This window comes from Thalassophryne amazonica, chromosome 12 (genome assembly GCF_902500255.1).
Source record: "Thalassophryne amazonica chromosome 12, fThaAma1.1, whole genome shotgun sequence".
Taxonomy (NCBI): Eukaryota; Metazoa; Chordata; class Actinopteri; order Batrachoidiformes; family Batrachoididae; genus Thalassophryne; species Thalassophryne amazonica.
In genome coordinates this window covers 7,928,453-7,954,479 of record NC_047114.1, presented here as the reverse complement: position 1 = coordinate 7,954,479, position 26,027 = coordinate 7,928,453, and the positions used below count along the sequence as shown (strand labels likewise).

The following is a 26,027-nucleotide window of genomic DNA, read 5'->3' as shown; positions in this document are numbered from 1 at the left end:
GAAACCTGGGGTTGTTCTTATTTTTCTTCAATTAGTGATGAGTAGAAAGATGTCCTAGCTTTACGGAGGGCTTTTTTATAGAGCAACAGACTCTTTTTCCAGGCTAAGTGACGATCTTCTAAATTAGTGAGACGCCATTTCCTCTCCAACTTACGGGTTATCTGCTTTAAGCTACGAGTTTGTGAGTTATACCACGGAGTCAGGCACTTCTGATTTAAAGCTCTCTTTTTTAGAGGAGCTACAGCATCCAAAGTTGTCTTCACTGAGGATGTAAAACTATTGACGAGATACTCTATCTCACTTACAGAGTTTAGGTAGCTACTCTGCACTGTGTTGGTATATGGCATTAGAGAACATAAAGAAGGAATCATATCCTTAAACCTAGTTACAGCGCTTTCTGAAAGACTTCTAGTGTAATGAAACTTATTCCCCACTGCTGGGTAGTCCATCAGAGTAAATGTAAATGTTATTAAGAAATGATCAGACAGAAGGGAGTTTTCAGGGAATACTGTTAAGTCTTCTATTTCCATACCATAAGTCAGAACAAGATCTAAGATATGATTAAAATGGTGGGTGGACTCATTTACTTTTTGAGCAAAGCCAATAGAGTCTAATAATAGATTAAATGCAGTGTTGAGGCTGTCATTCTCAGCATCTGTGTGGATGTTAAAATCGCCCACTATAATTATCTTATCTGAGCTAAGCACTAAGTCAGACAAAAGGTCTGAAAATTCACAGAGAAACTCACAGTAACGACCAGGTGGACGATAGATAATAACAAATAAAACTGGTTTTTGGGACTTCCAATTTGGATGGACAAGACTAAGAGTCAAGCTTTTCAAATGAATTAAAGCTCTGTCTGGGTTTTTGATTAATTAATAAGCTGGAATGGAAAGATTGCTGCTAATCCTCCGCCCCGGCCCGTGCTACGAGCATTCTGACAGTTAGTGTGACTCGGGGGTGTTGACTCATTTAAACTAACATATTCATCCTGCTGTAACCAGGTTTCTGTAAGGCAGAATAAATCAATATGTTGATCAATTATTATATCATTTACCAACAGGGACTTAGAAGAGAGAGACCTAATGTTTAATAGACCACATTTAACTGTTTTAGTCTGTGGTGCAGTTGAAGGTGCTATATTATTTTTTCTTTTTAAATTTTTATGCTTAAATAGATTTTTGCTGGTTATTGGTGGTCTGGGAGCAGGCACCGTCTCTACGGGGATGGGGGTAATGAGGGGATGGCAGGGGGGAGAGAAGCTGCAGAGAGGTGTGTAAGACTACAACTCTGCTTCCTGGTCCCAACCCTGGATAGTCACGGTTTGGAGGATTTAAGAAAATTGGCCAGATTTCTAGAAATGAGAGCTGCTCCATCCAAAATGGGATGGATGCCGTCTCTCCTAACAAGACCAGGTTTTCCCCAGAAGCTTTGCCAATTATCTATGAAGCCCACCTCATTTTTTGGACACCACTCAGACAGCCAGCAATTCAAGGAGAACATGCGGCTAAACATGTCACTCCCGGTCCGATTGGGGAGGGGTCCAGAGAAAACTACAGAGTCCGACATTGTTTTTGCAAAGTTACACACCGATTTAATGTTAATTTTAGTGACCTCCGATTGGCGTAACCGGGTGTCATTACTGCCGACGTGAATTACAATCTTACCAAATTTACGCTTAGCCTTAGCCAGCAGTTTCAAATTTCCTTCAATGTCGCCTGCTCTGGCCCCCGGAAGACAATTGACTATGGTTGCTGGTGTCGCTAACTTCACATTTCGTAAAACAGAGTCGCCAATAACCAGAGTTTGATCCTCGGCGGGTGTGTCGTCGAGTGGGGAAAAACGGTTAGAGATGTGAACGGGTTGGCGGTGTACACGGGGCTTCTGTTTAGGGCTACGCTTCCTCCTCACAGTCACCCAGTCAGCCTGCTTTCCCGGCTGCTCGGGATCTCGGTCGATGTCAGAATGCTGAATAATGAGATAAACATCCTGCAGGTCACAAAGCACTTTTGGGGTCGTTCAGCCGCCATGTGACTCTGTTTCCCGTAATTGCAGCTACCACTGCAGCATGTTGCTGAGTGCGCACCGCGTGCCTGAAACATCAGCTGCAGAGCAGCCGTGTGATAACGGATCACAGCTCGGATCAAAGCTCCACGCTGTGAGGCGACTGTGTGCAAAACCATGACTGAGGTGCTCAGCAGAAAACTGAGTTCTTGCTGTACAAAACCAAAGCTGCAGGCTTTGAAGTGCAAAGTTTAATCCACAAAACCAGTACTTCACCTCCAGGAATTTGCTACATTATAATGACAAAAAGTAGCATGAATTCAAGCAAACAGCATATTTTTGGTGCATCTTTATAATTTCTTATAATCTGCAAACTCTCCATGGCTCCTTTTTCAGCTAAAATATAAATGCAAAAGTTTTATTTTCATTCCGTTTCTTATTTTTTATTTTTTTGTGGAATTAAGAAAAACATCAAACATTCCACAGTGACTTTTTATTCTGACCAGTCCGAGTCATGTCTGTGCAGTGGTGGCACAGGAAGTGGCAAGAGCTGAGTCAAAAAGCAAACAGGGTTTAGGGACGGAGAAGCAGGATAACAAGCTGAGACAAAAAGCGTGGCCAAAAATACTCTGCAAGAAAACAGGCTGTGGCAAAAACACGGGAGGCTTGGAATGAGGCAGGACGCACAATGAACTAGCACTGAACACTGGAACACATGGGGGCCTTAAGTGGCATTTTAAACATACAGTATATACAGATGCCGCATTTCACATGACAGGATATGAAAACACAAGTGCTACATTTTGCGCATATTCCTACGAATTGCTGATGTTTAGAAACACAAGTTAAGCCTGGGTCCCACCGAATAATGAAGGATGAATAATGAGCCACGCATGGGCGTGTCAGCGATTATTCAAAGAATGACCCACGTTTTCATCTATCACGTATCTGCTATGAAGGTGCCTCTATGTGCCTCTCTGTTCCCTGCATGTGCCATGTAGCAGCCTCTAGTGAGCCACAACCGACCTGTCATTAGAGCCTCGAATGGTTCACATCAGCCACACTAAGCCACGTAGTGCCGTGATAGCGCCAAGATAACGTCATGTTGGCGAACGTTTAGACATGGGTTTGGTGCAAACCTCCAGCCCTCCCACACATGGTCCCTTTAAAATGTGGGTTTTCAATTCACAGATTTACAGCAGCATTTAAAGATGTCCCATTTTTTTAAATGCAGTCCAAAAATAGACACTCTAGTACAGGCCCGCGGTTGTGCGCCGTGCACCAGGCTGCTGTCCACCTGTATTGCACCAGACCAACTAGAACCGAACCAAGGGTTCCTGGAGAGCCGCCTCTGTGCTCCTCGCTGGCTCCACTCGCTGGCTTTATTTCTTCTGCGACTTAAACACACACACCATAATCCCACTATAAACTTTGTGTTCGTCCGTTTATTTCTGCAAAATCGCTCTTTTGCGCACGTGCCGCTGCTCCATTCCTGGACAGCCGCCTCTGTGCTCAGTCTCACTAGCTTAAAATCCATCCATGGCTTGCTGGCTTAATTTTTTCCCTGGCATTAAACACAGTCATTTTTACACTGTGATCACTTTTCATTTTGTATTTGTCCATTTATTTATGCAAAAGAACTCTTTTGCATGCGGTGCCGTTCTGCATACACAATGAGGTGGCCGCTTTATTATATACACCTGTGGATCTTTTTCCAAAAAAAAAAAAATATATATATATATATATATATATATATATATATATATATATATATATATATTTCTCCCGCAGCTTACAAGTCACCATGATACAACTTTTAACTTTGTGTTATGTCTTCAAAGTCTGCCTTTTGCGCGCTCTCCTGTGTTGCCGCACAGCTTCTGCTCTGCTTTTAGCAGCTCCACTGGAGTTATTATCTTCCATGGCTTTAAACACACATCCACTTTCACGCAGTCACCCAAATTTTAACTTTGTCTTTGTCCAATATTGACTGAGAAATCACTCTTTTCTGAGCTGGCGTTCTGCCTAAATGCTCGTTTGAAGCGCGATGATGTGTCACTGCCTCAGTGCGTCAGTGCGACAACCTGAAGATTTGCAGGATTCCAGGAACTCCCTTTGCAGATAATTAGATAAGTAGGTCAGTCTGGTTTTCACAACACTTTGAAGGCCTATTTTCCAAAGCCCAACTAAAGGGGCTTGGGGTGGGGGGTGGGGGAGGGCTGTCTTGCAAGCTGTAAAATATTTTAATTCTTCTGTCTGATGAAGTATGTGAATAAATTTGGATGCTGTTGAAGCTCAGGGTCATGCTGTTGTTTCTGAGAAAATGGTGGCCTGAAGGTTAGAGTAGCAAATCTGTGACCCGAAGGTCATAGGCTCAATCCCTTGAATTTACTTGACAGTCACTACAGTGCATTGAGGTCCTTCATCCCCAAGTTGCTCCCAGTCTGTAGTTGAGCACTTTGCATGACTGTGTGAGGTGTTTTGAACATCTGCATCAGAAGAAAACGTGCAGTATAAATGCCAACTTTGTGTTAGTCAACTTTGCAACATTGTTTTTATAGAACCCAGACTTACATACAGCTCTACCTGACAGAAGTTTTTTTTCCCTACAACATTGCACTTTTTGGAGAGCTATCAAACACTAAACTCAACATGCAGAGGCCACCATGGCTGGAGAATATCAGTGATTCCATTTGACACGTCCTTGTGCTCAGGGTTAAAGTCTCAGCTGTTCTCTGTGACACAGCAGGTGCATGTTAGTCCGGGCAGGCTGAAACAAAGGTGACAAACCAGATGCTCCACAGAGAATCTGGAGCACAAGGATAAGGCAGATCAGGACCTCGCCAAAACCCTCACACGCCTTCAGCAAAAACACAGCAATGCAGGCCAGCTATGATGTATATTAATTTCATGGTAATGTACTGGAATTTGTTTTGTCCACAGGTGCTGGGAGAGAAATGACAACCCCGTCCCTAACTGGGTAATCAACGGTCCAATAGGATTTTCCATCATGGTAGGTTGCCTTCCACTGATGACAAATCGTCAGTTTATCTGCAGATTCTGCACATCCTCAGCCGAAGCTTTATCAAACTCAGTGCAGTGTTTATCACCAGTTATTGCAAAGGGTTGTTGGTTTGATTCCCAGCTGCCATGTCAGTGTTATAACAGGCATCGCTATAAACCGCTTTGAGCGGCTGCTGTCAGGTGAAAAGCTGTTATAGAAATACAACATAACATAACACAATACAACACAATATAAAAAATTTTTAAATAAATTCAAATGATGTGCAAATGTAACATTTATTTTTTGCAACAAATTAAAGTGCAAAGCAAACACAGGCTGCATACGACCCACATTTGTCCTCCAGATTCTTTGTTTGCTGTCAAGAATTCAAGAAGAATATCAGCTCAGTTTTGCTACAACTGAAAGCTGCACCTCAAATATTTATTTAAAGACAAGTGAGCAAAAACCCAGAAGTCCTGAAGGCTGATGTCAGTAAATGTCAGTGCACCACTCACAAAACCCTCTGCAGTGATGCATACAAAAAGACTCTGAGGACACAACACAGCCAAACATTTTACATCATTCAGTCCGGCTTTCGCTGGATGCTTCTGCTGTTTCCTACTGAGGTAACAACACTCTGACTCACAATTACTGCCACTCCTAAATTATAAATACTCCATTTAAAATGCACCCTGAAAGAAATATATCTCAACTAATTTTGTATAAAATTCAATGTTCATAATCAACAACTAGAAATGTTTTGGATATTGTGAAATTAAATAATGTAGACATTAAATGTACACACAACACTTTAGTTTACCTTAAAGTCAGTCATCACTTTTACAGCCAGTTTTCTATGAACAAGTCAGAGGATGAACACATGAACATTTCCAAGTCACTGAATATATTGTAGACTTCAGTTACATCAATTATTAACAAAATATAAACCGAGTGGTACTGTGTGGAAGTCTGTGTGGAGCAGAGCTCTCAAGAAACAGATGAGTGAGGGAAGCCACCAAGACTGTGCTTGTGATTGGAGAAACTGTTTGTTTGCTGCATCAGCACTTCTACAGCATCACAGATGAGTGGAGCAGATGAGCATGTTCTTAAAGATACAGTGTGCAGGATTTAGTGCCATCTAGTGGTCAGAGTTTTGCTCATAAATGCCACTGAATCCTCGACACTGTAGCTTTTAAAAGAAGACATGAAATTTCAGCTCCACTTTGCCAGAAGGCACATGAGAGATTCCAGCCTAGATTTGAAAATTTGCACTGTGCTGAGTTTCTCCAGAGAAAAAACAAAACAAAACAAAATCCCATGTGGGTGTTTGTTTTTCACTCCCTCAGGTGAACTTCATCCTGTTCATCAGCATCATTAGGATCTTGGTTCAGAAGCTGAGGTGTCCCGATGTGGGAGGCAGCGACCAATCACAGTACAGGTAACAAGCTCCTCCCCCTCTCCTTTTCGGATTCGGTCACAGTGGAACTCTTCTGGTTCTTCCTTACATGTGACACGGATTTATGTAGACTTATGGACTTTGTAGTTAAAATATCAAAACGTGCGCACAGTGATGTGTGTGCATTATTCTGCCTTATGTTAGCACAGAAACACTAAATGATTTTAACTGCTCATGTGGTAAATGTGTTTCTGACATTGTTTAAGATGAGTTTTGGCTGTAGTGAATGAACTGAGAAAACAACATAAAATCTTCAAGATGTTCTGTCTTTTTCAGAGATCTCAAACGTCTCCACACATTTGAACATCAGTTTAACCTTTTCTTTCTTTCTTTCTTTCTTTCTCTCTCTCTCTCTGCAGGAGGTTGGCTAAATCCACTCTCCTGCTGATTCCTCTGTTCGGGATCCACTATGTGGTCTTTGTTTCTCTCAGTGAATCCATCGCTGAAGATTATAAGATCTTCTTTGACTTGGCCCTCGGATCCTTTCAGGTATTTCTAATCTAAGAACCAACTCAAAGTCCTCTCAAAGAGCTCCTAACTTAGCCTAAAATCTCCTGGCAAGGAATCTTAGCCTAAGAGTGAGCCAGCAGGTTTCTGAGAGCAAGACTGAGCAAGGAAGGGACAGAAACTTTTACCTTTGTGAGAAGGCAGGGTTGACCCCATTGCTAGGTATGACACAGTCCTCTAAGAGCTGTGATTGGTTGTCATGGAAAGGGAAGGAGAAATAAAAAACAAATGCACTCTGCCATCCTAGTTATGAATGGACAGTGAAATCAACCGATCATATAACTGGAACTGCATTAAGACGTGTAATCGTGAGGATAACTTAATGTCATGATGATGAAACTCAGGAAATTAAATGAGTCGTTACACAGCTTGAAAATGTTTGAATGAACATCATTCACATGCCAATATCTATATATTAAAAGTGTGCATGCATGAGTTTATTCAGCAAGTTCATTGTGAGTACATAATATAATTGTAAATACATTAAAAATACATGCATGACACAAGAAAGTGAAAACACTTCTTTCCATTGTGGTCCATTTAAAATCAAATGAAAAAATAGAAGTAATAATAAAAGAAAATAACAATATTAATAATACAGATAATAATGCTAATAATAATAAAAATAATGATAATATCAAGTGTGTATATGATAGCAAGAACCTAAACAATTTATAAATACATTAAGACAGTAAATTAACATTAAATAATTACGTAGATCAAGCCAGTAGCGTGTTACGGAGAATATCTCTGCTTCCTCTCTGTCTTTTCTACCATCTTCTCTGTTTAAGACACTCTTAGGCTTCTTAAAAGTTCTCCTCCCTATTAGGAGCTCTCTTAAGGTCTAAGGTGCTTTGCAGACAACTTTTATCTTACCAAGGGAAAATTCTAAGAAATGTCTAAGAATTCAAGGAATTCTAAGATTTGACTTAGAATAACATCACTAGGAGCTATTTTTAGCCTTAGGCTGCTTCGTGCATACAGGCCCTGATCACAAAACATCATTGTCTTGCTTAAAAGGTAATAATTTGGTCCTAAAAGATAACTGGAAGAAATAAAATGAAAAACGAATGAAGAAATACGACCACAGGACTTAGGTACAGTGTAGCCATGTCTGCTGTTGACAGTAAGTAAGTGATTGTGATTGGCGTCATCAGGTGCACTCGGTCTCCTCCTGAGGATTGAGAGTCTTTTCCTGTTTTTTTTTTGTTTTTTCAGGGTCTGGTTGTGGCCATTTTGTACTGCTTCTTAAACAGCGAGGTAAGCTCTAAGTGTCAGAAAACATCTGAAGTATTTAGTGATATTCACTTATGAACTTGAACAAACACTGAACGATGATGACAAGCACATTTAGAAAGCAAAAAAACAAAAACAAAACAAAAAAGCCCACTCCCAAATGCACTTAGGTGACAAAAGAATACTGAAAACAAATTCCATCCTAATTTTATTGTTATGTGTCGACGCGGGTTGAGGAGCGGACCTGCGTCAGACGGAACCCAGCGCTCAAAATAACCAGAAAGCGGTTCCAATAACAAAAACAATTTATTTATTTCACCCGCTGGTGCATAATAAAGTGTAAAAACTGAAATAGCATCCTTCTGGTGGAGTGAAGGCTGGCACGCTCTCCAGCGCCCAAAAGGATCGAAGCCCGGCGCTCCTGGACCCACTACCACCGCCAAACACCCCCCAGGTGGACACGACAAACCGACTCTCTGCGAAGCAAAGAAGAGGTGAGGTAAGTCAGCAGTTACAACTAATATCCTTCAAAAGACACACACTATCAGCAACACATTCAGGTCTGTATTTTTAACTTTATGCAAATGAGCAGCTTCTCACAACAGGTGGAGGATCACTTGTCCGCACGCCACAGCAGTGAGAAGCAAGCTGCACAATTCTCATCACAATTCAAGTATACTGCGTAACAAACACCAAGTTACTATCAACAATTAGTCAAACAATCACCTTTGATGTGTGGTGACAGCATGTGTCCTCACCCTTCCTTGCTTCACGGGCTCGATGTGTCAAACCCAGGCGCGGTCCTCAGCGTCTCACAAACGAACATCATAAGGTCGAGTTCCCGGCAGTTCTGCTTGAATCACACATGACTTAAATGCAGAACGCCATCCAATTATCTGCTTCAGCTGAAAGTCTTTAAGGTTGCATGTGAGCACCAGTCACAGGTGCTACACATGATGTTGATGAGGGTGAAGGACTCTTCAGCCAGCACCTTCTCCACAGACAAATCAGTTCTCATGCCACCTGGAGAGCAAAGAAAAGAAAAGAACACCAAAATGTCCAGCCACACCCCCCAACACACAACATTTATCCTTATTTATTTTAATTTATGTGCGTCTCAGTTATTTTAAACCCTCATATATTCACAGGAAAGGTTTTTATTTCTACCTCTATTTCTGGCAAAAAAAAAAAAACAACCCTGAGATTATAAATACTTTAATAACTGATTTTTTTTTCTTTTTTTTTGATCCCCGCTTGCTGAAGGCCCGAAGGGATATTACAGTTTTTCTCAAATGCTAAAACACATTTCACAAACGTTTCCTCCATGTCCCCCAATGTCTAAACACAACACCCTTTTCTAAAGCTACACAAACACAACCACACCTTCGCACTTCAAAACTCAAACTTTCACACCAAAAGAGCAGCTCGAAGCTTTCAAAAATGTAAACACTATACACATCATTACACACTACAGCAAAACAATAGAAAACACAATGCTCAATTTGTGAGAAGGTTCTTTGTTTCATAACTGCCAATGCATATTTCTAGAAACTTTACAGTAACGGATCTTCTTAAATCTCTGTAGAGGATTAGGCATTTAGATTTGTGAGTTGCAAATGCAAAAACAGAATCTATTGCACACAACAGTACCCTTGAAAACATGTTCAGGGTGTGAAGTTGTTTTATTTACTTTATTCACACCACACACACACCACAATCACTGTGCAGCATCATGTCGCTGAGCTGCATCGGGCCACATCACCTCATCCACATTGCAGGCTATATTCTCTCTTGCCAGGTTCTGTGGGGAAAAATGCCCTGGAATGGCGAATCCATCCTTGGAAGGCCTCCACTGGGATGTCAACACAGGCCAGCTCCATTGCCCTTAGGAGGTTCTCTCTAGTGTATGGTTGTCTGTCATAAACCTTCCATATCCACGATGAGAAGAACTCCTCTATAGGGTTCAGGAAAGGGGAGTAGGGTGGCAGACAGACATTTAAAAACTGGTTACTGTTGGTGGTGAACCATTCTCTGATTTGGTTTGTTCTGTGGAAGCTGACATTGTCCCAAATGATCACATAAATGGGATGTGCGGGCACAGGATGGTGTTGGTGGCGGTCCAGGAGGATGTCTCTTAGCTCCTCTAGGAAGGTGAGGAGACGTTGAGTGTTGTAAGACCCAAGGTCAGCATGCCGGTGGACAAGCCCCTCCGAACTCATGGCCGCACAAAGAGTAATATTACCCCCCCGTTGGCCAGGAACCTCAGTGATGGCTCTTTGGCCAATGATGTTACGGCCTCTTTGCCTTCATTTCTGCAGGTTGAAGCCAGCCTCATCCAGGAAGAGGTACTCATGAGGTCTGGCCATCGCGTCCAACTGTAATATCCTCTGTGAAAATGTCAAAGTGCACAGGTGTTCAGAACAACAATCAATCAGGTAGCGCAGTATTGTCCAGAAGTACTGTAGGCCACTGAGGAACACAGTATGTCCACTAACTGTACTGTGAACGTGGATGTATACTTACTTGCACATACTCGTAACGTAGGTCTTTGTGTCGCGCAGAGTTGCGCTCAAAGGGAAACCTATAGACCTGTTTCATCCGCATCTTTTGGCGCTGGAGAACTCGGTCTATTGTGGCCAAGCTGACATCATCAGTGCTCTCGAAGTTGACATTATCTGCAATGACTTTGTCTCTGATCTCCCGGAGTCTGATGAGGTTGTTCTCACGAACCATATCCACAATGAGGGTTTCTTGTGCCGCTGTAAATATGGCAACCCTCCCACCTCTATGTGGCATTCTTTCAACTCTAAAGAAAGGAACATGTGTTGTCAATTGACATGTTTTACAATAACAACTGATTTGGAACCAATAGACTACTTTCACAGGCTTGTAAAACTGTATTGTGACGAAGAAGGCAATAGAGTACAATACCTGTTGTGTTGTCTGAATGCCCTGATAATCGTGGCCACGGTGAGCCTACTCAGGTTTGGACGGACTCTTAGTCCTGCTTCAGCCATTGTCATGCCATGGACAATGACATGGTCAATGACTGTTGCTCGCATCTCATCCGTAATGATGGTGCGAGGTTGTCTTGCTCTTCCTCCTGGACCTTCTCCTCTCCCTCCTGGACCTTCTCCTCTCCCTTGTTGGCCTGCTCCTCTTCCTCCTCTGATTTGAACTCCTCTTCCTCGTGGCCTGCTCCTCTTTCTCTTCTGATTTGAACCCCTCTTCCTCATTGGCCTGCTCCTCTTCCTCCTCTGATTTGAACTCCTCTTCCTCGTTGGCCTGCTCCTCTCCCTCCTCTGACTCAAATTCCTCTTTCCCTGACTCTGCCTTCATCCATTGTGTTTGTTTGGAATCTTCAGCAAACTGTGCACTCTGAACTTGCTTTTATACATGTGGTCACAGCACTGGCAACATGTCTTCAATTTTGAGTCGTTGTGTGTAATGAATGACGCCAGGTGTGTTCATTGTGTTCAAATATTGCTGACTGTGGCAAGCATTTTGCATCACATGAGCTTTCATTTGAGAATATGAATATGAATATGAGTTCTTTTGCAACTTGTATTTTAGCAAGGAAAAATGTGTTTAGATTTATGAGAACGGGGGATTGTGTTTTGTGAATTGTGTCTTCATGTGAAATGTGTTTATGATATTGGCAAATGATGGCTAGATTTAGTACATGTGTTTAGACAACTGGTCATTTGGTTTAGAGGATTGGCTTTTGTGTTTTAACATTTGAGAAAAACTGTAACAGTTAACTGTTTTTGTATATTCTGTGTTTGTACGCGGCCAACATGCTTGATGAATTCCTGTGCAAAAAGTAGTTCCCAAACAGTGCATTTTCATCAGTAACAAAAACATAAGGAGTATGTTTCACCCCTGACATCGGGGTGAATGTGAGGCATAATTGTAAAGCGCTTTGAGCGTCTGATACAGATGGAAAAGCGCTATATAAATGCAGTCCATTAGTATATTTTGCACAAGAACTTGCGTGTCTCGTGTGCTTTTACACCTAAATGACCGTAAGTCAATGTACTCACATTCATCCAGCAGCGTCTTCTCATGTTGGCAAATTCAGCGCTCGGTCAGGCGAAAGTAGTCCAGCGAGCTATTCCAAAATGCCAAAATAGCAGAGATGTCACTCTAAGGAGAGCGCCATGCTGAGCAGGGTGAAGTGGCAAGTCCTCTTTATAACTCCTCTCAAAGCCATTTAAGAATGTCAATCGTGAGTTACTTTTGTGTAGATTAAAGTCACTAACTGGGACTCTTGTCTTGTTGCAGGAAAGAAACGAGAATTGTCCTGCATTCCGTTTGCACAGCTCCAAACACTGCGCTGCTCTTTGCTGAGTCAACTTAGAGTTCGGCCGGAATTAATAACTTCAAAGCAAATCACCGTTTTAAATCAAACGACACCTCTTTCCAAGCATTGTAATACAAGCAACAAAACTACAACAGACTAAAACTTTTTTCCTCCCAAAATAAGACATCCTGCATTCTTTCTGAATTACATCCTGACATGCAGTAGCCGGCTGCAAGAGCTCAGCTCAGATGTATGGAAAGACATTCATGCCATTAATGTCTGAAAGGAAATGGTTCTGACAAAAACTACAGATTTTGTTTATTTTTATTTGTGTCCAGAGATCAACGATCCAGTGACCAATTTCATATTTATTTACTTTAAGACTCAATAAAATGTTGTTGACATAGAAAACCTGTATACCCTACTTTTAGTACACAGAAAATTCACAGGAGGTATTGATAAGGGAATCGATAAGGAATCAGATCGATAAGCAGAATCGATCATGGCATCGATAGCGATAAAATCTTACCAATACCATTTCTGTTTACATTAATATTATTTATGTTAAAATGTGTTAGCTATGCCAACAACATTTAAAAACACACAGAGATGTTTAAATGTTTTTTAAAAAAAAAACGTTTAAAATATGACAAAAGGTAAAAATAGAAGAAAGTTCCTTAAAAACATGTTTAAAATGTTTGAAAAGGGTGTAAAATATGTAAATGCATAGACAGTACCTTAAAAACACAGATACCTTTAAAATGTTCTTACGGTGTGTAAAAGAATAAAAAGAAACACATGAAGATGTTGAGATTGTGTGTATGTGTAAATGCATAGACAGTACCTTAAAAACACAAACAGATACCTTTAAAATGTTCTTACGGTGTGTAAAAGAATAAAAAGAAACATGAAGATGTTGAGATTGTGTGTATGTGTAAATGCATAGACAGTACCTTAAAAACACAGATACCTTTAAAATGTTCTTACGGTGTGTAAAAGAATAAAAAGAAACACATGAAGATGTTGAGATTGTGTGTATGTGTAAATGCATAGACAGTACCTTAAAAACACAAACAGATACCTTTAAAATGTTCTTACGGTGTGTAAAAGAATAAAAAGAAACACACAAAGATGTTGAGATTGTGTGTATGTGTGTCAGTGGGGGGTGGGGGGCAGCAGCTATTATTTTGTTCTCTGGGGGGGGGGGGGCTCACTCTACAACACTTGGAAAACCCCTGTTGTATACTGACAACTGGCTAAGTTGAAAGACCAACACTATACTTCCACCAGGTGGCAAATTAATTGTATTAGAACTTGCGGTCCTGGGAAGGGAAGCAGTTTTGTGTTTTTTTTTTTTTGTTTGTTTTTTCATAAGTGATTCTGGGGCATACATTAATTTCTAGCGTCTATTTTCTGCAAATCTCTAACCGGGACCTTGCACAATAAATTCTGATAAATTTTGAGCTGTTTAGTAAACATACTAGAAGAAACCTGTGATGAGGTTCAGCCAGTATTCTACAAAATAATAAAAAGGTTACTGGTGAAGAATGAAAATTTTGTAAAAATGTAGAAATGTTATGATATTGTGAATAAGAACACCAGATTTATAGATAAATACGATCTGTATTTTGATAATAGAATGTAGAAGCATTGGTTAGGTTGAAATCTTTCCCTTTTGAGAGGAGGTGTATTTTTATGATCCCAATAACTTTTAGTGTTCCTGCCCATCCACAACTTAATTCAAACGTACCTGGCAACACCCAGCCAAACCCGCCTCCAAACCCCATAGCGAAAAAGTGAGTTTAGTCAGACCTCAGTAACTTTTAGGCTTGCAGGCCAATCAAGACAAGAATGAAGCAAGCACTGCTGCACCCCCAGCTGAACCTGCATGCGAGGTTTTCAGCAGATTGGCCCAGCAACTGCTGAGCAGTAGTCAGGAGATCTCCGTGTGACAGACAGACTCACAGATGCGTACTAGCAATTAAGATATTATCCATTATATGTGTTTTCATCTGTCTTTCTAGTGATAAACTGACCCAGTAATTCACATCAACAAAGCAAAGATTGATTTAATTAATAACGTGGGACATATTTTGTATAAATACTATATACAACACGAAATACTCCACTAGGAATATCTTGAAGTTTGCAATATGATACGGTGCAACCAGAAAGTATTCACAGCACTACTTTTTCCACATTTTGTTACAGTATGTTACAGCCAGCCTTATTTCAAAATAGAACATATTCTTTTTTCCCCTCAAAATCACAACACCCCATAATGACAACATGAAAAAAGTTTTTTTTATTTTTGCAAATTTATGAAAAATAATAAACTAAGGAATCACATGTACCTAAGTATTCACACCCTTTGCTCAATACTTTGTTGGTGAACCTTTGACAGCAATTATGGCCTCAAGTCTTCTTGAATATGATGTAGCAAGCTTGGTGCACCTATCTTTTGGCAGTTTTGCCCATTCCTCTTTGCAGCACCTCTCAAGCTAAAGGTTGAGAGCGTCGGTGCACAGCCATTTTCAGATCTCTCCAGAGATGTTCAGATTCAGGTCCGGGCTCTGGTTGGGCCACTCAAAGACATTCACAGAGTTGTCCTGAAGCCACTCCTTTTCAGTGGTGGGCACAGTTCCGATAATCCGATAACAGATAATTATCGAAGATAATGTTTTCATTATTGGATTATCTTTTTAGATAACTTTAAAAACCATTATCAGACTAATTATCTTCTTTTATCTACTTTTAGACCAATAACATACTAAACAAAGATGAACAGTGACAAACACCTTTAAAATTTAAAATCTGTTGAGCACCTACCTGTTAAAGGTTTCCTAACAGATGCATAGTTCTACACTCTGCAAACAGAACAGAGCTGCTTCCAGAAGAAACCACTCTATCCTCTGCAGGTAAAAGAGAACTGGTCTCACAAAATAAAAAAATAATTTCCTTTAACACCATACTGATACGCTGGCAATATCACCCAAGTCATCCAGAGGCATACATTTTTAACTTATGGTTCAAATTTTAACTAAACTAATTTTGGACAAGTTATTTAAAATTACTGTCATGTCTGACATTTTATAAAGTGAAAATATCAGATATACGAGGTCTGTGATAAAAAAAAGTGGTCCTTTTTATTTTTTCAAAAAATAAAAGGATTTGATTCATACGTTTTTACGTCAGACAAGCTTGAACCCTCATGCGCATGCGTGAGTTTTGTCATGCCTGTCGGTGACGTCATTCGCCTGTGGGCAGGCTTTGAGTGAGGTGTGGACTCCCCCTCCCATCGGAATCTCTTTGTCTGAGAAGCTGCAGGGAGACGGCGCGCGTTGCTTTATCAAATTTTTTCAGGACCGGTGAGGGATATCCATGTGGACACTATTCGAGAAATTCAGCTGGTTTTCGGTGTAAAGTTTAATGACTGATGAGAGATTGTGGAGTTTCTTTCGCTTTAAGCACAGCCCACAAAGCGGATCGGCGCGGCGCGGTCGGAGGTGGCGTCCGTCTGGCTGTTTCGAGCTGAAAACATCCTAATTTAAAGCTCTGTTCACCCAGGACGTCGTCAGAGAACAGAGAAGTTTCAGAAGAAGCCGGCATCAGGAGTTTACCCGGACATTCCACTGTTAAAGGCGATTTTGTAATGAAAGAACGTGCGGACGAATTTGCCGAGTCGGATCCGTGACGACGTGGCAAATCTGTCTGCGCCACGACATGAAAAACACCTCCGTGTTGAAAACCATTTGTAAAATTCAGGTGGCTTTTGATGGCTTTCAACAAGTGAGTATCTGAGAAATTGTTTAACAGCTTGGGCATGTTCCAACTTGTCCGTTAAGGTTTCCAACGGAGGTGTTTTTCCTGTGGCGACCCCCCGCGGTCGGGTCCGGCCCGACATGCGAATCTGCCCGCACGTTCTTTCATTACAAAATCTCCTTTAACAGTGGAATGTCTGGATAAACTCCTGATCCCAAATTCTTCTGAAAGTCCTCTGTTATCTCACGATGTCTTGGGTCCACAGAGCCTGAAATTAGGAAGTTTTCAGCTTGAAACAGCGAGACGACGCCGCCTCGGAGCGCAGATCGCCGTCAGGCCTCTATTCAATCTAGCCAATAATTTATTTGGTTTGTTTCCAAATTCAAAAAATCTTTGTTTTGCATATAGAATGTCTTTTTCTGCCTTCTTTGTGATCATATCACTAAGCAATGCTCTATATGTCCTAATTTCTACCAATATATCATCCAGTTTAGATACAGAATATTCTTCCTCTAGTCTTTTAATTTTATTTTCAAGATCAGTCTATTCCCTTATTCGTTCCCTTTTTTTATTACTTGAATATGATATTATTATGCCCTGCATATAAGCTTTATAGGCATCCCAGACAATCCTAGGGTCAGCATCAGCGTTATCATTAAAACTTAAATAAGTGTCTGTTTGATCTTCCAGGTGTTTAATAAACGCATCGACAAGAAGAAGTAAACGGTTCATTCTCCACAATATTGTACGTTTGAGGTGCTGGGGTGGTTGCATTTTTATACTGACTGGAGCATGATCAGAGAGTGAGATAATGCCTATATCTGACTCCTCAACCAGATGTGTCAGATGTTTTGACAAAAAATATGTAATCTATGCATGACATAGATTACATATTGTAATCTATATGACATATAGATCATATAGATTACATATGTTGGCCTATGACCTATGTTGGCCTATGACCAACATAGGCATTGGTCTCAAGCCCAACGCCTATGTTAAGGCGTTGGGCTTGAGACCAGAAGATCCTTGGTTCAAATCCCAGCCTGACTGGAAAATCACTAAGGGCCCTTGGGCAAGGTCTTTAATCCCCTATTGCTCCTGGTGTGTAGTGAGTGCCTTGTGTGGCAGCATCCTGACATCGGGGAGACTGTGAGGCATTATTGTAAAGCGCTTTGAGCATCTGATGCAGATGGAAAAGCGCTATATAAACGCAGTCCATTTACATTGAGGAATGAGGTAATGAATGAAATGTAAAGCTTTTTACTGTGGGGTTAAAATGCCTCCAGATGTCAATTAATTCAAGTTCTTCTATAATATTCATTACTGCTCTTGCCTTTTTTGATTGGATGCTACTCGGTGGGCATCTGTCCCTTTTTGGACAAATAGAGCAGTTCCAGTCTCCTGCTAGTAGCATATTTGGACAATCCATCTCTACAATCCGGTTGAGGAGTGAGGCACAAAAATCCTCATCGTGTACATTAGGACAATAGACATTACCCAATAAAATAGGCTCACCGTATAAGACACCCTTAATGAAAATGATTCTGCCCTCTGTATCTTTAAATGTGTCTGTAAGGTTAAAGGGCAGTTTCTTATTTATTAATATTATTACTCCTCTTTTATTTGTTGAGAAGGACGAAAAATAGATTTGACCTCCCCACTCCCTTAAATATTTCCTGTGTTCCTCATCACTTAGGTGGGTCTCCTGCAGTAAGGCTATTTGGATTCTGTCCTTTTTTAAACTATTAAGAATTGCTTTTCTTTTAACCGCATTATTTGACCCTTTGACATTCCAAGTACGTATCCTTATATCCATTTACACCTTGTTTTGTATATATTTGCTGCATTTAGTACAAAATAAGTTTGCCTTAATAATCCTTCCTGTGCTGACAGACTAACAAAGAGATCCAAGCAAAAACAGAACACATAGCTTGGATTTAACCCACTTAGGCTCATGTACAACAGAAACACTGCTGTAATGTGTAAATACGAAAAACAAATATAAAAATAAAAATGAAATAATCTTGTTATAACCCACTCCTAGGCCAGAGTATAACAGGAGTAACAAAGCTATATATAAAAATAACAAAACAAAGAAGCGTCAACTGCACTGCTCCCTGGGCCGTGATATTTAGGGCCTGCCGTAAAAGTACCACAATCATTTATCCAGCAGTTACGTAGAACAACTCTGTAACTGTAAATAACAAGGAGCAATCAATATTTCCCACTTAACTAGCTATTCGTTTTTATGCTCGTAACCATATGATATCAGCCCGGTTAAGCACACAAGTCCAATTTTACAAAGTCTTGGTTACCTGTAGCGTAGTGGTTACGTGTGTGTTTGGGAAGCTAAACGTTTCCCCCGGGAAGTGTCTTCATGAAGTTATTGATTTCATCCATATTGGATATGGCTGTAGTCTTTCCATTCTGATGAAAGATCTTGATCACCGCTGGGTACAGGAACGTGTACCGGATTCCCGCTTCCCGGAGCCGCTGTCGTGCGCCCGCCACTCCTGCCTCCGTTTAACCACCTCAGCCAAGAAATCTTGATAAAAGGAGACCTGTCGGTCCTCCACGCTCACTCTCCCCTTCTTCATGGCAGTGTAGAGGATCTTGCCTTTGTCTGTGTAGTTATGTAGTCTCAACAGGACTGCTCTCGGACCATCTCTGGCTCGTCCAGTCGGGGGTCCCGTGCGGTGGGCTCTTTCGATTTTGATCCGCTTTTCTGGCATGTTCAATATTTCAGGAATCCAATGCTCGAAAAAAGTTACCGTGTCCCATCCCTCGAGCCCCTCTCTCACTCCCATAATTCTCACATTCTGACAGCGGCTTTGATTTTCGTAACTGTCAAGGCGCTCCAGAGCTCTTTTCAGAGATTTTTCCACAACATCCAGCCTTGGTGCTGTAGTCACAGATGCATCCTCCAGATCAGACACACGCTTTTCACCTCATTCAGCCTTATAGCCACAGCATCAAACTTACAGGAGAGGTCGGTCACTGGCTTGAGTATGGAAGCGAGTTGTTTATTTAGCATTTGCTCAATGTTCTTGGTCACTCGTTCCACTATCACGTCTTCTCTTTGAGGCTCATCATATACCTCGCTATCAGTGATCACCTGGTCTTGGTCAGCCTCCCTGCTATCAGCGTGGCTGCTAGTAATCTCCGTTTCGGCATTGGTCTCCGAACCATCTTGGCTAGCATAAGCTAAGCTAGCATTAGCATTAGCCTTGCGACCACTAGCCTTTCCTGGCTTTCGTTTATTTGATGCGGGATTCCCAAAAAAGTTGTCCAGAGACATGTTTAGACTTTTGTCTTCAGTTGTACAAAGCACAGGGCAAAGGTATAGTTTAAAATATCGTTTTACACAAGCCCAAGGAGCAGTCGAAGAAAACACGTCTACCCTGCGGCGTGCAAGACGTCACCCCCCTTGTTGTCACTTTTAATATTACTAGAAGCTATTGTGGCGTTAAAACTCAAATTCAGTTTATTAGTAGTTGAAAATGTACCAGAGACAATATTGGAATTTGTCGGTTATCTGTAACTTCCGATACATTTTTGGGTGGTTTATCGTTTTATCTTTATCAAAGATAACTTTTCAGTTATCTGATTATCTGTTATCAAAGTTAATTTTTTGGTTATCTGTGCCCACCACTGCTCCTTTTATATCTTCGCTGTGTGCTGAAGGTCATTGTCCTGCTGAAAGATGAGCCGTCGCCCCAATCTGAGGTCAAGAGCGCTCTGGAGCAGGTTTTCATCCAGGATGTCTCTGTACATTGCTACATTTATCTTTCCCTCAATCTAAAATCCAATTGATTTATTTACACTCCAGTACCAGCAGGTGACAGAAATCCACATGGTGGAAAAAAACTGAGTCCCAAAAACCAAATAACATGAGAGGAATGACCATAGAAGAAAACCCTTAACCCTCTGGGTTAAGCCCTCTGGGTTAAGCATGTGGTTTTGTCTGAGGGCATTTTTTGGACAGTTCACTCGCCTGGCATAAATGTTTTATTATTGCTGTTAACAGCTCTCCCTACATCCCACAATCAAGTTTTATGTCTGTTTTTTTTTTTTTTTTTCAGGACAACCTGTGCTTTCATAATATATATGCTTTTGTTGTGTTTTATAAGTGTAATAAAGTTTTACAATCAGAAATAAGAAAGGAAAAAGTAAAGCAGAAAATAATTTTCCACACACATTTATTCAAAACACACAGCTAAACTATAATAAACAACTGTTTTGACACTTTATAAAGGTAATTTGAGGTCTGACTGTACAACAAAAAGGTTCAAACAATAAACATGCACATTTTGAACAATATATATAAATGGTCTATGCGTTGTTTTGTTTTTTTGTCTTCATGTCAAAGCAATTTTTGTCTATTACACAAAGGTTACATCACAAACTTCTACTGTGTTTTGGAATGCTCTGTGCTGCCCCTAAAGCAGCTTTCATTCACACTTTGGCTCCTTACAGTCTGAGGAGCTGCCCTCCCCTTCGCACCATTGATATGGTAAACAGTGCTTTACGCCAAGAAAGCAACAGTTATCCACTAACATTCACATGCAAACTAGTGGAGCAATCCTGATAGTTACACACACTTTGTTTGAGCATGTGAGATTGTCATCAGAGGCTCTCCATCTGCTCCGTCTGGTTTCACTGATCGCTGTGCGTAATGGCGCAGGGCGCATTGGACACCAATAGTATAGTATGTACTCATTGGAGCACCCAGGAGGCTATTCAAACGGGTCAGCTAGTAATATATCACTTCTGGAAATGATCTTTGCTTTTCACGTGAGGTAAATCTGCCCTACGATTGGATTTTGGAAAACCATGTGACGGTGAACCAATTCCGATTGGACACTCACATTGCGCACGTCATCACACAGCTTCTATGAGGAGTACAAAGATGGCTGATGGCTGGATCGAAAGTCCGCGGAGTTAACTTTTCAGCAAAAAAGTAAGTTTCTATCTCATATCATTAAAAAGTTATTTATAATTTAGTAAAGCTTGGTCTTAGCCGTCGTATACAATGGCGTCGGCCCCAGAGGGTTAAACAGGGGATCAGGGAACGCCATTCACAGAGAAACACGGAATTGATAATTACATACAGGAAAAACAGGAGGGGCTTGAAATACTCAATATAGTGCATACCCACAAGAATGCATACATGGAAGTGTGGAGACACCAGTGAGTAAATTGGCACAGAACCACGGACAAGTGAGGGATTAAATACACAAACAACTGATTAGTGACAGGTACAAACACAAATGAAACAGCGGAAGCACACATGCATGTGAGAACTGACAGAACGAACAAAACCCGACTCCACAATGAACAATAAAGCAAAACAATAAATGTAAGTAACAAAAGCAAAAATATAATAAAGTATATAAAGTGCAAATCATACTTTCAAAATCATACAATCTAAATTTTTACTGAGGTATTACCTACATTTGCAGAATTTGATAGTATCTCACTAGGCGTGCTGACTTGTGAGCATGCCTATGAAAAGCACAACCTTTTTATTTGGTCCTATATCAACAAAACTGTTTAAGGACCTGTGGCCCACTCTTGGGCCGACTGTGCTGGAAATTATTAATCTCTCATTAACCTCTGGATCTGTTCCTAAATATTTCAAATCTGCAGTGATTAAACCATTACTTAAGAAACCTCATCTTGACCCTAGTGTATTGGAAACTATAGGCTGATATCAAATCTATAATTTTTGCTCTAAAATTGTGGAAAAGGTGGTTTCACAGCAGCTCGTGGACCACCTGACTGAGAATAATCTTTTTGAGCCACTGCAGTCTGCTTTTAAAAAATATCATTCCACAGAGACGGCTCTCACTAAAGTGGTGAATGATCTTCTGCTTGCAATGGATTCTGACACCACTATGGTTCTGGTGCTGTTAGATCTCAGTGCTGTGTTTGATGCCGTGGATCATCATATTCTACTCGATAGGCTGGAAAATCATTTTGGGATTACTGGGAGTGCCTTTGCGTGGTTGATATCATACCTGACCAGTCATTCTCACTGTGTTTTGTACAGTAACACTACCTCTAACCTTAGTGACATGAAATTTGGGGTTCCATGGGGGTCCATCTTAGGCCCCCTGCTTTTCTCCCTTCATATAGCACCCCATGGGCACATATTGCAGCATTTTACGATTACCTTTCACTGCTATGATGCTGGTACTTAGTTATACGTGATAACTGTCTCATCCACATAAAATCCTTAGAACGTTGCCTTGCATCAGTGAGAAGGTGGATGTCTAGCAACTTCCTACTTTCAGAGATGGGTGTGGTATTTGTCCTGGAGACCCTCCTGTCCTGTGCACCAACAGCATTTCCTGTATATTTGTTTTGTGAATTGTTTTGTAATTTGTGTCTGTAGCATGGCCCAAGCAGAGGGTCACCCCTTTGAGTCTGGTCTGCTTGAGGTGTCTTCCTCAGATGGAGTTTTTCCTTACCACTGCTGCTCAGGGGGTTAGTAAGGTTAGAGCTTACTTGTGTGAAGTGCCTTGAGGCAACTCTTTTATAATTTGGTGCTATATAAATGAAAATAAATTGAATTGAAACTGAATTGAAAATTCCTATTTTTAAACTCTGATAAGACTGAAATGATGGTTCTTGGTCCAATGAGACATTGGCATCAATTTGACCAGCTACCGCTTAGCCTAGGCTCATGTGTCATACATCACAGTGACAAAGTGAGGAACCTTGGGGTAATTTTTGCTCCTACGTTGTCCTTTGGCCTCCACATTAGAGATATTATGAGGACTGCTTTCTTCCACCTGCAAAATATAGCGAAGGTTCGTCCCATCCTGTCTATGGCTGATGCTGAGACCTTGATTTATGATTTTGTTTCTTTGAGGTTGGACTACTGCGATGTTCCATTTTCTGTTTCCATCATTAGGGGTCTCCAATTGGTCCAAAATGTTGCTGCTAGATGTTTGGCAAGAAGAAGAAAGTTTGACCAAATTACACCCATTTTGGCATCTCTTCACTGGCTTCCTGTCCCTGTGAGATCAGATTGTAAGGTTCTGCTGCTAACCTATAAAATTGTTCACGGACTGGCACCTCCCTACCTAGCTGACCTAATTAAACATACGTACCGGCCCGGGCTTTGTGTTCTCAAGGTGCAGGACTACTTTGTGTCTCTAGGGTGAATAAAAAATCTGCGGGTCACAGAGCTTTCTCTTATCGTGCCCCTGTTCTGTGGAATGATCTTGCATCAATAAAACGAACAGATTCTGTAGAGACTTTCAAGTCCAGACTTAAGATGCAGTTATTTTCCCTTTCATATGGCTAGCATAATGGCATAGTATGTTTCTATGCTTTTTACTCTTTTAAATTCATTTACTTAGGAAATGTTGTGGGCTGCAGCCTCAGCTTTATCTACATTCTGGGTCTTTTAGTGAAGCTTTGGGCTACTGGCCGGTGAACACCTTATTTCTTTTGTTGTTGTTGCTTAATGCTGACAAATTATACTGTATTTGTTGTCTTTCTGATGCCTGATTCTGTTTTTTTTCCCTCTCTGTTTGAGGTGCAGCTCCATCCAGAAATGGGTGTGGTGTCTGTTTCTGAAACCCTCCTGTCCTGTGCACCAGCAACATTTCCTTGTATATTCGTGTGAATTGTTTTGTAATTTATGTTTGTATCATGGCCCAAGCAGAGGGTCACCCCTTTGAGTTTGGACTGCTTGAAGGTTCTTCCTCAGAGGGAGTTTTTCCTTACCACTGTCGCCTGTGTTCTTGCTCTGGGGCTTGGTAAGGTTAGACCATACTTGTGTGAAGTGCCTTGAGGCAATGTAGTTGTGCTTTGGTGCTATATAAATGAAATAAATTGAAATTGAATTGATCGTCAGATACAAAAGTGGAAATAAACCCATGTAAAGCCAGGCCTTGAAAATACCTTAACCAAAAACACCAGAATGATTGCAACTAATAATAATTTTGAAGATGGCACTGTCGATGCAGCTGCCTGTTACTTCAGCTCTGCCCCCTCTTTTCCTACTTTCACTCTATTTAATACTTTTTAATAGTGCTTTATTGTTTTCATTTGCAGTGGGTCATACCCTGTGCAAGTGTGCACATGGGAAACCCACTTTTGTAACTGTTGTGATTAGTTTTCTGCTTCATTCAGCACTTTTTGAGGCAGCGCGGGGAAATCCCTTTGTCTCCAGCTCCGGACGCCCCATTGTTTACACCCGGGATCAGCTGCTTGGACTAAGAGACAGTGGGCCGGGTCCCCACTACGCTGAGCACCTGGACATACCTGCAGACATACGAAGGAGATGGAGAGGCTGCAGGGGTGGCCGAACGAAGCGGAGAAGGACTTATATTCTGTCTGTGGTCATGGTTCCTTTCCTTCCCACTGTAGCCAAGTGCTTGCTCACAGGGGGTCGTTTTGACCGTTGGGGTTTTACATAATTATTGTATGGCCTTGCCTTACAATATAAAGCGCCTTGGGGCAACTGTTTGTTGTGATTTGGCGCTATATAAAAAAAATTGATTGATTGATTGATGGGGAATGTAAGGTCTCTCCACAACAAGACCGAGGAGCTAGCAGCACTAACCCGTTTACATAGGCTGTAGTCTCATGTGCTTCACAGAGACGTTGTTGGATTAACATGGACGGCTTCACACTTATCTGTGCGGACAGGACGTTGGCGGAGAGCGGGAAGAAAAGAGGAGGGCTCGTCGTTTATGTGAGTGAGAGATGGTGCAACGCAGCTCATGTTCACGTGAAGGATCAGATCTGCTCCTCGGATGTGGAGCTATTCACGGTGAGCATGAGGCTATACTATCTCCCACAGGAGTTTGGGAGTGTGATTGTGCTCTGCGTGTATATTCCTCCCTCTGCAGAGGCCACCGCTGCCTGTGAGTGGATTCACAGTACAGTGAAGTACGGCTGCAGACACAACACCCCTGCACGCTCGTCATCATCACCGGGGACTTTAACCACGCCTCCCCACGTTCACCCAGTATGTCACGTGTAAAACCAGTGAGAATAGAATACTGTACCTTTTTATGCTAATGTGGAGGATGCTTACACCCCCCCCGCTCGGACGCTCGGTTCATAACCTCGTCTACCTGCTCCCCCAATACACACCCAGGGTGAGAAGAGAACCAGTGCAGAAAAGGTCGGTGAATCTCTGGACTGAAGAGGCCACTGAGAGGCTGAGGGACTGTTTCAGAACCACAGACTGGAGCATGTTTCAAAACTCTCACGGAGAAGATATCAACGGCCTGACTCAGTCTGTCACTGACTACATGAACTTCTGTTTGGAGAGTACTGTGCCCACCCGTAGGATACGGTGCTTTCCCAACAACCACCCCTGGGTGACCACCGAGCTGAAGGTCCTGATGAACCAGAAGAAGAGGGCTTTCAACTCGGGAGACAGAGAGGAGCAGCATAGAGTCCAACAGGAACTCCAGTGGAGATTCCGGGCAGCCAAGAAGGAGTATGGAAGGGAGATGGAGGAGCAGCTGGCCCAGAACAACGTCAGGGACATGTGGAGAGGCCTCAAGACCGCCTCCTGGTTTGGGCAGGGTGCCAGCAGGACTGCAGATGGAGATTCTCGGTTTGCAGAGGAGCTAAACATGTTACGGTTTGGGTGCGGGATTGAAGCCAACCCAGGAGTTGAACTGGACCCAAACGCAAGGAAGCAGAAATGGAAGGAATGAGTGACTGATATTTAATTACATACGAATCAACAGAACAAATTATAAAGTCAGGTGGTCTGT

At 41.6% G+C, this 26,027-nt stretch overlaps 1 protein-coding gene across 1 annotated transcript in view; it reads left to right on the top strand.

Moving 5' to 3' along the window:
* The window catches only part of vipr2 (vasoactive intestinal peptide receptor 2), a 185,131-nt gene that overhangs the window by 135,618 nt on the left and 23,486 nt on the right, over nt 1-26,027 (top strand). The window contains exons 9-12 of the mRNA XM_034183771.1: nt 4,948-5,017; nt 6,355-6,446; nt 6,824-6,953; nt 8,190-8,231. Coding sequence (XP_034039662.1) covers nt 4,948-5,017; nt 6,355-6,446; nt 6,824-6,953; nt 8,190-8,231 — 334 coding nt within the window. The remainder of the gene's footprint in view (nt 1-4,947; nt 5,018-6,354; nt 6,447-6,823; nt 6,954-8,189; nt 8,232-26,027) is intronic.